At 44.2% G+C, this 16039-nt stretch overlaps 2 protein-coding genes and 1 long non-coding RNA gene across 3 annotated transcripts; 1 reads left to right on the top strand and 2 right to left on the bottom strand.

The window, feature by feature from the left end:
• Positions 1–856: 856 nt before the first annotated feature.
• On the bottom strand, positions 857–1851 carry crybb1l1 (crystallin, beta B1, like 1; the record flags this gene model as incomplete). The annotated part of the gene is made up of 5 exons (XM_083890653.1): positions 857–1028; positions 1114–1256; positions 1337–1469; positions 1553–1671; positions 1762–1851. The coding sequence occupies 5 exons, from the start codon at positions 1849–1851 to the stop codon at positions 857–859; spliced, it is 657 nt and encodes a 218-aa protein (XP_083746779.1).
• A 2848-nt stretch (positions 1852–4699) lies between these two features.
• cryba1l1 (crystallin, beta A1, like 1) lies at positions 4700–6137 on the top strand (the record flags this gene model as incomplete). Its single annotated transcript, XM_083890923.1, has 5 exons — positions 4700–4774; positions 4882–5000; positions 5290–5431; positions 5521–5663; positions 5990–6137. 5 exons carry the CDS (start codon positions 4700–4702, stop codon positions 6135–6137), a joined length of 627 nt encoding a protein of 208 aa, XP_083747049.1.
• An 8352-nt stretch (positions 6138–14489) lies between these two features.
• Positions 14490–15408, bottom strand: LOC310928533. The gene is made up of 2 exons (XR_014592860.1): positions 15202–15408; positions 14490–15109 (listed from the first exon to the last, which is right to left on the bottom strand). It is a non-coding gene; the product is annotated as an uncharacterized lncRNA (long non-coding RNA).
• Between the last annotated feature and the right edge of the window lie 631 nt (positions 15409–16039).

The following is a 16039-nucleotide window of genomic DNA, read 5'->3' as shown; positions in this document are numbered from 1 at the left end:
CCATGGAACAATTAGTGAGTATTTACACACAAAATGTGTGTCCTAATCCACAGTGTCTCAGTGAATAAGCCTGTAACCCTGTTTGAAATTTAGTATTAACATAAAGACTTAGAATCAGCATAAAACCTGTTATGTCACATGATCATCACAGGTCTGAAGTCACTTAAAAACTAGAAAACCATCAACACATTTCACTAAATAAATTTTGAGTCATGGAATTGCAGTTGTTGCCCAAATTGCATCCAAAACATGAGCGTCAGTAGAGTGATTATATTAGTGATAAATGTATTTATCATTGACATTTTTATGCACCCGTTTTGATTTTCTTGGCAATAAATTACAACAAAAGCAAAGATTGAAATCAAAATGTTCATTTTTATTGAAAACTTGGCCAGGATTCTGTACAGCAGAGAGAGTGTGTACAAGGCACGAGGGCAGGAAGTCGAGGTGGGGAGCTCGAGGGACTCAATTTCCCATGGTGCATCACACCAAGAATCATGTATGTAAAACAGCATTTGTTTGTTGGTGTCTCAGAGGACAATGAGGAAGAATTAAGTTAGGAACTAAAAAACAAAATAATAGAGGAAAAAAAGGGGGGAATGTACAGCTCAGCCCACAGCAGAGAAAGAGAAAAGTGGAGACAGAGAGGGATGGAGGATGGTCTGGTGGTTCTTCTGGTCCAGCTGCTGCTTCCACTGCAGTGTTGTCTCTGATCCGGAGCAGATCTGGATCCTCGCCCCCTCCCCTCACTGCATCACAGACCATTTAAGGTACATCAGACATCTCTCTGCCTCTCCTTCTTCCTCTGCCCCGCTCCCTCACCACTGCTCTTTCTCTTTCTCTCCTTCCCTGAGCTTCACTTGTTGGCCATGGTGTAGCAGCCCTGCTGGTGCCACTGCATGTCACGGATACGCCTCACGGACTGGAACTGAGGATAGCGGGCGCCGTACTCGTTGAAGTGCCTGTATTCGCCCTTCTCCAGCAGGTACTGGCTGCCACGGTATCCAGGGAACTGGTAACCCACCCAGCTGAGACAAGAGGAGGAGAAGTGTCAAGTGTTAAGAGTTATTATTCTGTCACAGAATCATGTCTCACTGTGTTGTAGACACTCACGTTCCACAGCTGACAATGATGCTGCCAACTCTATCAGTGAAGCCATAAGAGAACATGCTGGGAACATCATCGTCCATGATCTCCATCTTGCGGCCCTTGAACTCTCCGACCTCGTACAGGCAGATCTTGTGCTTCTCGGGGTCCTGGAAGAGAGAAACGTGACCTTAGAGACACATCGTGAATGTAAGAGTGAAGAGAAATGGATGAAAGTCGTGTTTATTACCATCCTGACGGGCCTGAAGGACAGCAGGTAGTCGTTCTTCTGGCAGTTGCTCCAGGAGTCCCAGCGAGGATACTCTCCCTTCTCCAGGATGTACATCTCACCACAGAAGTTCATCTGCTCGAAGCCCACGAAGCTGCAGCAGACACACGGTTATTTAAAACATCCACGAAGGCATCAAATGTGAAATAATGTCAAAAATAATGAGTTAATACTTACGGTCCGCACTCAACGCGGAGGGAGCGCACGCGGTCCATGCCCATCTCGCACACATTCATGCACTCGTTGCTGATCTCGATCATGCGACCCTGGAAGTTCTCCTGGTCGAACACGTACATCTGCAGGAGACAGAGGAGCACACATGAGATCACATCAGCGCAACAACAAACTTTGATATTAGTGTGAAGCAGAATGTGAGAGACACTCACCTTGTAGGCCATCATTCCCATCTCAGACTTCTTGCTCTGGGCAGCCTTTCCGTCGGTCTGGGAGGAAGTCTTGGACTTATCGCTGGACATGATTACTGTGTGACAAGAGAAACACAATGAGAGAGCGATACAATAATGTAACACTGCTGCAGAAGAATTAAACAAATGTAAAGCTGTAGAGTCAGGCAGCTGGTTATGCGAGTGTGTGTGAACCTTACCGGTTTGTGTGTGCGATGCCTGAGGCGAGCTTCACTGTGAGTGTGAGTATCTCGGACTGAGCCCCTGCGTTTTATACGCTGGCGCCCACAGGAGAGGGATTATGGGGGAAAACAAACCTGCTGAGGTCAGAGGCGAGAGACAAAAGAAACCCGACATCATCAGAGAGGGACGGACAGAGGGGACGGACAGGGGGACGGACCGAAGCTGGAGCAAAGACTGAAGTCCAGCTAGTAACACCTAATGAAGAGCAAGTTTTAAATCCCTGAAATTATGTTTTAAAAGTAGCACATGTAACTATATTGAGAAGTTTATGATCCCTGCCTAATCTTCTGTGACCTTAATAATCCACTTTAGACAGGTTTGACTATAAAGTGACATGATTTACTGGAATATTACTGTGAGAATGTGTGTCTTCAAACCTCTGGTTTATCATCGAGTTTGTTTTCCTGTTATCAACCTCCTGTCTACACTTTTTGAAGGATCAGTCTGAGTGTTTTGTGATGTTCACATTAACGTTTGACAAGATGATGTCACACAATAGTATCACATTTTCAAGAGATCTAGTTCTCTTATGATGAGCAAAACTGTAAAAATCATATCTCTGTCAAAATTCATCAGATTGGAACACAATGTGGTATAAATATGCAGGATTAAGACCATCTACTATCAGACTAACATTCATCCGCATCATATCCAGTTAACAGGTTTGGCAGCAAAGTTAAATTCAGCATGGTAAATCATATTTAACACGTTCAGATGTGTATATCTCAGCAACATCTTGACATGTTTATGTAAGACAGGAAATGAAAGTCGTCAGGATCCAGTGGATGAAGGGTAAAGGTAAAGGCTCCAGGTGACGGTGGTGTGTAACGTGCAGGTGACAAAGTGTTTAAGCCTTGGTGGAGGTCTGAGCTCTCCGTATGCTCTTGATTAACAGAAAGGTTTTGAGATACTGTCATAGACTAATATTCAGTAAATCAGAATAAAATCATTCAATCTGAGGTCGCATAAACACTGACTTTGTCAGGGTCAGTAGTCCTCATGGAGACCAAAACCTGGTCCAAATGAGGCAGAACCTCATTTGTGAAGAGCAGTTTATACGATTAGAGTTAAGGTAAATGATAACACCTTGTTTAGGCTGTTCTAACGAATAGAAGTCAATAATGCAGTGTCTGCATAAGAATGTGTGTCCAGGTATTACTGATGTTGTGGGGACCTAAAGCTGTTTAGTCACATTATGGGGACAAAAAGCAAGTCCTGTCCCCATAACGTAAACTACTACATTTTAAAGATGAAGATGTTTTATGTTAGGCTGAGGTCAGAGTTAGGATTAGGTCGGTAATAATTATGGCTAAGGTCAGAGTAAGTCTCCAGGAAATGAATGTCAAGTCAATGCAATATCATGGTATTTGTTGCCTCTTCAGGACACATCAGGAATCGTGGTTGCTTTAAGGTTAGGATTAGGGATTTGGTGTTTATAGTTAAGTCAGTGTCAATGTAGTGTTTTAACTAAATATTATAGTCGGCTGTGATGACCAATTTTTATTCATACCTATCTCGTGATTACTTTGGCAGGTGCTCAAAACTTTACGACCTGGTTTTAGGGCTAGAGTTAGGTATATGTGAGGCTGAGGTTAAGGGGCTAGAGAATTCATTATGTCTAAGAATGTCCTTCACAAAGTAACTTAATTAGAGTGTAAGAGTAATAACTGTATAATAAGTGTAAGTGCTTCTTGTGTTGAGCATCTCTCCCCATGTTCCTCCACAGAGCAGCAGTGTTTGGTGACACTCTGAAAAAAAACACACATTCCCCTCATCATCTCTAAACATCCACCAACACCCCATAATCTCCACATTCTTCACACCGATCCGGGCCCTTTGTGCCGGGGCCTGTGGCGGACTGCTGACCGTGGTCGGAACATGCCGGAGCGCCTTTGTTTCCCCTCACAGCAGATCTGCTGAGCTGGTCGATGCAGCCGCTGCTGCTGCTGCTGCGGGACAACAGCGGGTCAATGCGAGCCCGTGTGTCCGCGCGCGCGCAGGCTGCACCGTGAACGCGCTCCACCGTCGCTCCAAAGAGGCTCGTTGGTCGCTCACTGCCGTACGGACAGAGCCGCGGACGCGCGCTTGCAGGCGCGCTCCCTGGGCGCCCGTATAAAACTGAGGCGCCAGGTTCTGTCAAAGGTCCACGCGAGAGAGGCGTTAGGTGCGAATCAGTCCCGAGCTCTTCCAATAAACTGTGACTTTCCGTAGGTAAGAAGTGTGTACTCTGCTTACAGGAGCCACACACACACACACACTCACACACACACTCATGCTCAAGCACTGTTTGACACACCTGTAAACACCTGTCCACCATCTATTTCATCTACAGGTCAACACATTTAACAGAATTCTTTTTTTTAAAATGTTTTCTATTTAAATTTATCTGTGTTTTTGTGAGCAGCATGGCTAAAAATACAGTTAAGAACAGTTGTTATGGTACAATTATTACATGTTTGTGCAGTCTGACCTTGAGCGGAGAAAAAAAAGAAAACAGTTGTAAACTTTGCGATGTATGTGAGGTTTTGTAAATAAGTGTTAAATGTTTTATCAGTATTTATCTAAAAAAAGATGCCGTTCTGCCTCTTAAAGGTCTATATTACTGTGCAGTTTACAAAAAAGATTGATATTACTGATGCTGTGAATTTTCCTCTCTGTCACTTCCTCAGGAGTAAAGATGTACAGAACTACCAGGTCCCCAATGATGCAGCCACTGGTCAGCTCAGGAATGGGCATGGCTCCATTCTTCAAGGTAAACACATCAGCATTAATTTGTGCTCTGCTTGATTACACACATGTTAAAGAAATGTGCACCTCACTGTGTAACCCCCCACCCCCCTCTCTGCTCTGTGCCTTCAGGTGACTGTGTTTGAGCAGGAGCATTTCCAGGGCAAGTGTCAGGAGTTCACCTCCGAGTGCTGCAACATCCAGGAGTGTGGACTGGACAACATCCGCTCCATCAGAGTGGAGAGCGGAGCGTGAGTCTCGCACACTTAGGCTGCACATAAACATCAGTGTTGTCCTTAAATATCCACAGGAATAAGTGACAACTAATGAGAAACTGCCACAAACTCTTTCCAATATACTTTCATAATGACACAAAATGGCGGCCTCTGCAAATCAAAGCCTTTCCCTTAAGTACATATAAAAGGCTTATTGTAAAATTACGAAAACCAAAACAACTTTTACTTTCAAGGGATTATACGCTTAACCAATCATATTATGGTATGTTTACACTGACCTCTCTCTGTGTCTTTCTCTCTGAAGCTGGGTTGGTTTCGAGCACCACGACTTCCAGGGCCAGCAGTTCATCCTGGAGAGAGGAGAGTACCCTCACTGGGACGCTTACAGCGGTTCCATCTCCTACCACGTGGAGCGCCTCATGTCTCTGCGTCCCATCTACTGCGCTGTGAGTGCATCGCCGGGGGTGTTCAAGTGACAAATCGAGAATCATGCGACCAAAAAAACAAAACAAACATTTCTGTGTCTCTCGTACAGTCTCACCAGAGCAGCCGCATGATGATCTTTGAGAGGGAGAACTTCATGGGCCGCAACGTGGAGATCTGCGACGACTACCCATCTCTGCAGGCCATGGGCTGGATGATGCCTGAAGTTGGCTCCATGCACGTGCAGTGCGGCGCGTGAGTTATCACAAGTTTCTCTGTGTTCATTTGGATTTTCTATCTCTTCTCTAGAGCTGATAGTTATCTACTACTAATATTAAGGTGTGTAAATAGTAAAAGCTTAATTCAACCTTAGCTTCTGTGCTACTGAGTGGCAGGGGTTTTAAGGGCCATTATTTAGATTAATATGAATTCCTTTGTGATATATAATAAAACGTTTGACATTTACAAGAAAGAAATTGCAGTAGATTCGGTTCCGACATGTTTTTGCTGCTCTCTTTGACTCAAACTACACTAAACTAGATCCCACTCACAGACCACTGCCTTCTCCTTCCACCCCACAGCTTCGTGTGCTACCAGTATCCTGGCTACAGGGGGCAGCAGTACATCATGGAGTGTGAGAGACACAGTGGAGACTACCAGCACTGGAGGAACTGGGGTTCTCACTGTCAGACCCCTCAGATCCAGTCCATGAGACGCATCCAGCACTAAGAGGAGGACACGCTGAGACCACGGCCCAGGGACAGCATCTCCCTTTTACCCACAATTCTCCCCTCTTTCCCCCACTCTCTTACACCCTTTTACTTCCTCTCGACTTGAGCCACAGAATCCGCCCCAACCTAAGTCAGATACACACACACACTCTCACAACATGCTGACATAACCGACACTCACTGTGTCTTTTTACTTGGTTCATAACATTTCTACACACTCACACCTACACTCTACACTCTCACCTGAGACGTGCGATGGAGCAGAGCATTTCCTCCACAGGCTGGAAGCAAACAGAGGGCAGATGAACGACCGTTGTCCTCCTGCAGTCGCTCTCTTCAGAGCAGCCGCCACGGATGTGTTTTGCTGCTGTGTGTAGATGATTCACAAGATGATGATCTAATAAAACTCATTTCCACTTCACATTATTGGTGTATGAGAGTGCATAAAGGAAAGCATAAGTACCTGAATCAAGTGCAATGTCCACTTTTCTCCTCTGGTCTCTCCTCTTTGCAGAAACATCAAACAGCACCTGTGGGTTTGGAAAGGTGAAAGTTCAGTTCGAGTTTATGAAGCTTTCACTATGGGACAGAACTTGCAGACATTGTCATGAATTTTGCTCAAATCTATGATGCATGAGTGTCTGAAATTAAAAATATGCCTGGAAAGTGAATTTGATGACATAAGTCATTCTAAAATGGCAGTAAAAAATCGAGAAAGAAGTGTGGACAAGAGAACTGAATGCACACATGAGAAAAGACAAAAATAACACTAAATGAAGAACATGTGAACATATAGGGAAAAAAATGAAACCACACAAGGGGAAAAAAGAGAAACCTTTACTACATTATTGACAATAAAACAAGGACAATAATCTCCATTTGAACTGTTAATAAGTGTTGTTCTCAACACTTGACAGTTAAAACAAACTTCTCTGAACAGATTTGTTGAACAGTAACAAATAACTGAATCCCAGAAGCAACAGCCCTGTTAACTCTTTCAATAAAATCTACAAAGAGGTCTTTGGTTGAACAGTTTAGCTTTTCCATGCACAATAGTGCAAATGTTTTCCTCATCCGTCTCAGTCACTCACAGCAACTCCTTGTCCTAAATCTAAATCTGTGGAACAAAACAAAAGCCCCACATAATATTGTCACGCAGACAAAACAATAGTAATTAACAGTAAACATTTGGGATGAAATTATTCTTTTACCTGCTCCTAAAACAACTCACAGTTAAATTAAACAAATATATTCCAAGAAATGACCTCAACATCTCAGTCTATTTCTACTAACGTGAAAGCACCACAGTCCTCGTTTTCAAGTCTCCATCCAGCTGAGGATCACCTGTTCTGGACGAGGAACATCCATGTCCTTGTCTTCCCAGCTCCCCGTTGACCCCACACTGCCGTCCTTTGCTGGGTGTGGTATGATTCTGCTCTGGCAGCGGCTTGTGTCTGCCTGTTCCTCCAGGTCGGTCTCTCTGTCAGTGTCCCCGTCCACCACGATGATCTCATCGCCGCTGCTCTCCATCTCTTCGCCTGTCAAACGTCCCTCTGTTTCTTTGAGATTGATTTGTATCTTCACCGTCTTTTCACCTTGTTCTTCACTTTTTACACTTCCCGCTGCGCTGGTCAGGGAAACAGTTTCCACGTCGATCACTTCCTCTGCTTCTGTGGCGTCTTGTTCAGAAACAGAGTCGCAGCTGTGAACACACGTGTCAGAGGGTAACTTGTTGAAAATCCTTTTGGCCTCAGTTTCACCGTTGCTCAACTCAGCACTCCTCTTTGTTCGCCTCGCTGTAGCTCCCTCTTCTTCTTGTGTCAAATCAGCCTCACATATTTGATCATTTTTGTCACAGGTCACTTCAGGCTGAGGCTGAGTTGATGGTGTTGAGCTCTCAACATCACAGGAGGTGAGAAGTTGTCCGTTTTTCATGGGACAGGTTCTCCTGGAGTCTGAGTGACCTGCTGAGCATGGTCGTGTGATTTCAAGTGGCTTGTGAAGAAAGGGCAGAATATCCTGTAACACAAGTTAATTTAATTTCATTACATGAGGGGTTATTATTCGTTTTACAGGTATTTGGCCATTAAACATTTTTACAATCAATTAAAAAAAAAATGTAATCACGCTCATAAAAAAAGTGTATATAATAGAGTATGTAGAGACTATATGGAATAGCCACTAGGGGGCGAATTCCCTGGTTGAAAAAAGAATGGTCAACAAGGAAAAAAAGGGTCCAACTTCTCACAACATGATGTTTATTTTGTAAATGATGTTCACATTTAAAAAAAAATAGACAATAAAACACGTCTTGTGAGTGTTTACCAGTGTGATTTCACAGCTGATATCATCATCCTATAATAACCTGGTTGCAGGAAATGTCTGAACCTCCGTTTGCAAAATGTCAACAAAGAGCTGACTTGTAAAATATGAAGTTCAGATTTTTATGAGTAATGTCACACCCAGTCTCAACTGTCTGTCAAAAATGTCATGATAACTACTCCAATTGTATCTTCGGTCATTAGCTGTAGGCTAAGTTTGAAGATGTTTCCCCTCTCATCCATGAGGCTTCTTCAGTTCTGGACAACATCTTCAAACTTTACTCAACCAAAACCAAGTTGTGGACGACTCTGCCCTCTACATAACACTCAACCAAATACAAAACATAGCGGCTAAATGCACACACATTTCTGATATGTAAAAATAGGCAAACAAAAAAAAATCAGTACTTGCCATGATTTGTGCATCCCTGTAGCGACTCCTGAGCGGGTAGGACTTTGAGGACCACAGCGCTGGCTGATTCTTCTCAGACGAGCTGCCATGTTTTTCTGATGATGAAGGAGTCTGAAAAAAATATACAATCAAAGACATATGAGATATATCTATCATCTAGCAGCTATCAGATGTGTCTTAAAGCTCCATAGATGACCAGCGCCTTGATATGACGCCTCATCTCACACCAACACCACCACCACCACCACCTCTCTTCTCATTTGCATTAAATATTTATCCCATCAAACTGCCCTAATTTCTACGATAACGATAATTCCTACAGCAAACTCTCAATGAAAGAGGACAGAATATTCTGTATTACAGGTTAACCAGCGTGTTGTGTCCTGTCAACTCCTCATCGGCTATTTGTTATTTGGCTGATCCCACGCAGAAATGGCATACTGTGCATTTAAAGCCTGCTACCTTGTTGATCAGGAGCATTAGTAGAAAGTGGTTAGAAAAGCTTTCTCACCTTCACTTCCAGACTTTGTCCACCATGTGTCTGCAGCATGGCTGTGGCTGACATTAATCCCCTCCTCTCCAGTCTCACCACGGGCATCTGCTGGAGCTGCTTGTCTCCCAGGTCGTGGAGCTCCTTGGTCTTTGAGACGCTGGTCGATGTTGACTTCTTAGTCCTTGTCCTTTTTCTCTCTAATGAGAACAAATAGACGTTTCGTTTTCTTCTCTTCTGAACACGTTTGACTTTCTCTGGAGGATTCTTAGTATGTTCGACAGGAACAAGGCTGACAGTCGAGGCCTCGAGGGTCTCCGAGTGTACTGATGTTGTTTCTGTAACTTGATTGCTCTGCTGCAGGACAGATGTTTGAGAGTGGATGACCGGGCAGAGTGTGTTCTGTTGGAGAGCAGATTGACTGGTTTTGGTCTGAGCCTTGGTTTTCCTACACTTTTTCTGGACAGAGGAAGTCCTGCTCGGCTCTGTGGAGCTCTCATCCTCCAGCTCTTGTGCTTCCCTGGTGCGACAGTTGTCCACATGTTGCTCAAAGGACTGGAGGAAGTGGTCCAGCATCACATTCAGCTCTCCCTCTCCCTGCTGCTGCAGAACAGGTGCCTCACATTGTGCCGACGTGGAACCACCAGCTCCTCTTGCTACAACAGCAACATGTGGGAGACCAGTGGCAGAGCCATGTTGTCTGTTTCGAGACATATTAATGCCGGGGGAGGCATACGAACAACTGCTGCTTCTGGTTGGAGGAGGACGCGGAGGAGGACGCTGAGGAGCACCGATGTTGTTGTTTGGTAAAATGTCAAGTCCCATCATCACTTCCTCCAAAAGACGATCAATTTGCTCTGGCTGGTCAACTTGGGGTAGTGGGGTCGGAGAAGGGAGGTAGGTGGTGTGGAGGAGGGACGATGCTGGAGGAATGTTGTATATTTGCATGGGTGTGGAATGAAAGACTGTCGTTTTGGCCTCAACCGCAACCGGTGCAGTGACCTATAACAGAGAGGGAAAAGTGTATCAATAGAAAATATTTTAAATAAAATGGTTATGTAATAATGATTTAGTCTATTCAAAAACCAGTGAGTTGGTCTTGCAGCTCTAAAGTCGAATTCTAAAACAAAACGCTGAACGTCAGAGCACGTTTGGACAGAAGATAGCTCTCACCTGTTTATACTGCTGCATCACGTTCTTCCTGTTTCCTCCTCCTGCTCCGTTATGTGCCAGTCCTCTTCCACTTTCGCTGAACTGGCACATCTTGCCGCGCTTCCCTCTCTTCTGGCTGCTTTCAAACTTCTTCAGAATTTTCCGCGATTTCAGGTCTAACTTCCTGCCGACAGCTCCTCCACCTTGACCTGTCCTGGACGCTCTGTTCCCCCACCTATGCAAGAAATGCTTCTGCAGCTTGCTCACCCCCACGTCCTGGACATCCACCGTCTGCATGAACCCTCCTCTCCCCCTCCCTCCTGTTGCTGCTCGTGGTCTCCTCGCTCGTCTCTCACCTGTCCCGGCTCTCCTGGCGCCTCTCGCTCTCTGCCGCCGTGGCCTTCCTGCTCGCCCTCTGCAGGGGGCGTCCTCTTTGACTGGGTTCAGGAAGTAGTTGATGAAACCTGGGATGTTGTCTTGAAACTGCTCAAACTCTTCACCGTCTGCTGTTTGAGGAGAAACCCACCAGCTCCTAGGATCCGTGTCACACACGGTGGAGAAGTTCTGGGCAGATGGAGAGATGCTGGTGTAAGGCTGTGATATCATAGCAACAGATGTTTCTCCATGTGCTGCGGAGTTTTGCATCAACGCTGCAGGAGCAGAGGAAGGTTGGCTGGCGTGGTTTTCTGCTGGGTAGACGAGGGATATGGGAATATATGGAATGTTAGGGTGATGAAGTTGGGAGTCCATCTGGAGAGCAGCCATGTCAATGGTTTCAAAGGAAGGCACGGAGGGAGCAAATGGAGCCGTGTTAACTTGTAGCTGCTCTGTTTGTGTGCTCTGCCTCCGCTCATCGTTCTCCACAATCAGAGGTTCTGTCTGAACTCCCACCTCCACACGATGGCTTCCTCCTCCATCATTTCTGCTTCTAGGGTCTCTTTCTGTGACCTCCACCAGTCCGTGGATGCCCAGATTGGCCGCAGCAGAAATAGCTTCTTGCTTCTCCTCCTCTCCCTCCCCTACCATCTCTCCGGAGTACAGCAGTCTGACCATGCGGAGCAGGGTGCAGGCACCAAGAGCGTGGAATTCCAGGAGACGGCTCTGTCCTGCAGGGGGCGCCGGTGTAGAAGACAAAGCAGTGGACACATGGGGACTAATAGCTGAGAGAACACAACTATGCGCAGGCACTGAGACACCTGAAGGAGAGGACGAACGTCAGACAAGCACACAGAACTCGAGTGTGAGCAACATTTACATAACACATACAATAAAAGCGCACACTTACCATCTGCTTTTAGCACAGTGTCACAGAACTGGCTGCGCTGTTGCTGTCTCTGCAGCTCAGCGAGGACGAGGGCCTCAAACCCTGGTTTTTGGTAGCACCACATTTCCCCATCCACTTCAGAGGATGAGAGCAGGACAAAGAAATCATGTTAGAAGATATAAGAAGAAGATTTTGTGTGTTCCACAATCAGATATATTCACGTTTGCTTATTTGATTGCAGTCGTGGCAACACATACATAAAAATACATCACTGAGATGTGGATCAGTGATTCCCAAACTTTTGACAGTCCCGTACGCCTTCAGACATTTGACCTCCAACCATCATGTACCCCTACTCCCACACACTTTTAATGTGTCTGTCTGTAAGCCCCCAGATGTTCAGATGTTGATAAAGCATCAGTCAGAGCTGTAAATGGATAGCATATCCAACTGTCTGACTCACGCAACGATCGAAAGACGTCTGATTTGTTGTTGTCCATGCAGTTTAACTTTTTTATCATGGCCTCAACTTCCGTGTCTTTTTGCGCATCCCTGGGGTATACAGTGATGTGGAGCATCATTCTGTCTCACAGTGCAGCTCTGCTTTGAGAAAATGAGCAGAGCTTCAAGATCTGTCATCTATCATCCTTTTCTACTTCAGCAAAAACAGCCTAATCTTTCAAGGTCATGAAGGACAGGAATAAGCTTTTCTCAGCATCAATTAGACACTTAATACCTGTCCTGTACTTGTAATTATTGTAGCTATCTTACAACTTATACTGTGTATATGTGCTCTTTATTGTATAGTGCACCTGCTCAGGGACAACAGATGGACAATAGCTAGTTATTTTCATAAAGGATTCATCTATAGACGATGCATAAATATTGATCAGTGTTTCCCAAACCTGGAAATAAAGATTCAGTTTTAATTATTTTTTTGTCAAATGGAGCAAAGAAGCTGGGAGATTGTTTTAAATATTTTTAAAAAATTCAAACCGATTAATAGATAATCAAAATAGTTGATTTTAATTTAGTAATAATTAATCACTATAGCTCTAATGTATTTTGTCCACTGTCGCTAAAACAAATACATCTAATAAACTAAGTTTAACTAATGAGATAAACTTCAACACACACACACACACAGGCGCGCGCGCTCACAGCTGCACACCTGCGTGAGTTAGCATCTCTTCAGACAGTTAGCACACACAGTATGCACAGCTAACTCTTCGTTAGCTGTGTGAAAGTTCGTTCAAATGTCATGAACGTCACATTATCTTGTCTGACTAAACTCAGCTCTGTCTGTGTGTCTGTCTGTCTGCGGCACACGGTGTGACTAACGCGGGCAGGTGAGGTCACAGACACCGGGCTTCACTTACCGTTGAAAAGTTCCCGCTAAATCCGCTCCAACGGTAAAAAAAAAAAAAAAATTGTATTTATGGACGTGGAGTCAACGGGCGACGGGTTGTTTTGGTTTTTCTGTCCATTTTTGGTGAGTTCTTCCAACGGTCAATGTGGTCAACAGCGACAAAGCTCTACGGTGGCTGGTCATGTCGCCACCAGGGGGCAGTAGTGCCCCCACACAGCAGCAGACTGACACAGGTGAGAGGGAAACAAAGAAGTCACTCCTCAAACAGCATACTAATAAGAATAAGAAGAAGAAGAAGAACTGAAGTTTCTTCTTTGTTTTTTTCCTGAAAAATGTCATTTTAAAACGGCATAGATGTTTTACAATACATAAGAATTAAATGTAGTGTGTGGTCATTATAACGTTGATAAAGCAACTAATAAAAAGTAATGGTGGCCTGTGGATTTTTGCACAGTATTATATAGTAGTATACAGTGTTTATCAAATGCATTAGACAACCTGTCATAAAAATAAGAAAACATAAACGTTTTCTCAAACTTAAGTACATTTCATATCAGAATATTAATTTTGATACTTAAGTACAGTACTTGTAATATATTTTTAAGACTTTTACTTAAGTAATTTTATATGTATATAAAAAAAATCGTTTTCTGGTAAGATACTTGTACTTGTACTCAAGTATCCCTTTAAGGTACTTTATATAAGAACATGTGTATATATATACTCTCCCATTATACCACACTTAAACTTTTATTTTGGTTAAACCGTCTTCCTGTCTGACCTTGAATATTCTGATCCACGTCTACATTTTAATGTGCAGCGACTCGTCTCTGCCTCTCAACCCAGATATGGCGCCCAGATATGATGGAAGTGATATGATGGCCTAAACACCTGGTGTAATAACAGATTTCGAAATCATGCCTGTGCAAATATGCCTGAGCACGGAGCAACAGATATAAAAATAAGACACAGGCGCCGAGGTGTAGGTTCTTAAGGTTTTAAAGGAATGGTTTAGGTTATTTGAGCAGAGGACCGGCCGCGAATGAGAGTGAGCACTTTGCAGACTTATGTTTCCACCTGACAAGACTGTCTAATGTGAGATAAAGTGGTTAAAATCTTTTTTTCCCTGCTGGCAGCCATGCTATTATTGATATAGCATCAATGTATGATACCATCCTCATTAATAACATCAGGTTTTGGCCAATAAAGTAATTTCATTGTTTGTCTATTGTGCTGTTTCAGGTACTTTATATTTAAGTGTTTTAAAGGCCCATCCAGGGTCTGGAGTGAATAATAACAGGTTTAATTCTACTGTTAGGTGGAGAAATAAAGGCAAAACATATGATAATCATAGTGCTTTACTATCAGAGTCAGACAGACAACAATGATAGTTCATTTAAACTTGTTGACAACACAGAGTATAATGTGTCCTCACAAAGCACTATCAAGGTAAAAAGAAAAAGTCACATTCACAGTCAGTTGTCAGTGCAATCCCACTGGAGTCCTTGTTGCTCATATCCACTTAGAAAAGACGAAAAAGATATCTCCTCCAGGTTTGGATGTGGTGGTCAAACGCCTTAAAGTGTCTCGTTGTCTCCTTGCAGGTCAGCGAGGACTTGTTTGAGGGTCGAGGAGGAGAGTGGACTGAAGACCGTGGTCGCCATCGGGGGGTCCTGTGGCTGTGGAGCAGGCCTGGGCCAGCGCTCGTTGAACTTGACAAAGAACAGTGGGTCTTTGAACGGCCCGCCGAAGATGATGGCCTGCATCAGGGAGACAAGAGCCACCACCATGAAGCTGATGAGGAAGAAGGGGATGAAGGGCCTCAGGTGGTGCCAGGCCGAGCTGAGGCCGTAGCCCAGGCTGCCAAACCCAGTCTGCCTCCTCGCGTGGGAGGTGTGGCGAGAGGAGTCCGGCACTGGAGTTCGATCAGGGGACTCGTCATCTGAGTTTGTAGAGGACGGACTAGGGACACCGAGTGAATCCATGAGTTATCAGGCACAACAAAGCAGGTTTTTTGTTTGTTTGTTTGTTTTTGCAGATCTGCTTGTACTCACTTTTCTCCTCAAATCAGCTACAGGGATCATAGAGAAGGAAACCAAGGGTGTGGTCTCCCTACCTTATCATACATGGTCACAGACCTGCTGGTGTCCCAAGGTGGATATTCCTCTCTGGACATGCGCTAGGTTCCGTTAGTTTTTTTTTAAATCCTCCCTGACGGTTTTCTCCTCAGCTGGAGTTGCAGTTTCTTTTTGAGCTTTAGAAAGAGACAGAGAGGAAATGAAGAACAGCAGGGGGAGCCTTAAATAGATATGACAGCAAGCGATAGCACTCGTGGAGGGGGGGGGGAAATCTGCTGCGTTTGGTCGTCTCAAGTTTAAGGAGGGGTGGGAGTGTACGTGTCTCTGTGTGTGTGTGTGTGTGTGTACCAGCTTCATAAGGCGATTAACATTACGCTCACTCGTGACGAAAACAGGCACGAGGACTTGTCCACACGTCCCTCATATTCCCCTGTCCATGTCCAAAAGCCACTTGTCATTAACATGATATACCTATATGTATATTGTATATTTCAATGCCATATTTTTATTATTAAATATACTGAATAGTTAGGTATCAATAAAATAAAATAAAAAGGATTGGGGTTTTTTTCATATAGGGTCTACTTGTTTTTCAAAAAATGCTTTATCCATGGTTTAAGACAAATCTGACACTCGGTATTTATGTCTTTTAAGTTAAGTTCAAATCCACTGAAAGGTTTAGAACCATGACTCATGAGAATCACGACCTGACTAAAGTCACATTTTAACACTCTGACACACACTTGAGGCTCTTGTACTCCAGCAGCTGCGTCTGGGATGATTTTCACATGTGTTGCATACTAGAAATACACGG

This window comes from Microchirus variegatus (assembly GCF_963457635.1).
Source record: "Microchirus variegatus genome assembly, chromosome: 6".
Classification (NCBI taxonomy): Eukaryota; Metazoa; Chordata; class Actinopteri; order Pleuronectiformes; family Soleidae; genus Microchirus; species Microchirus variegatus.
This window is presented reverse-complemented; position numbering and strand designations above follow the sequence as displayed.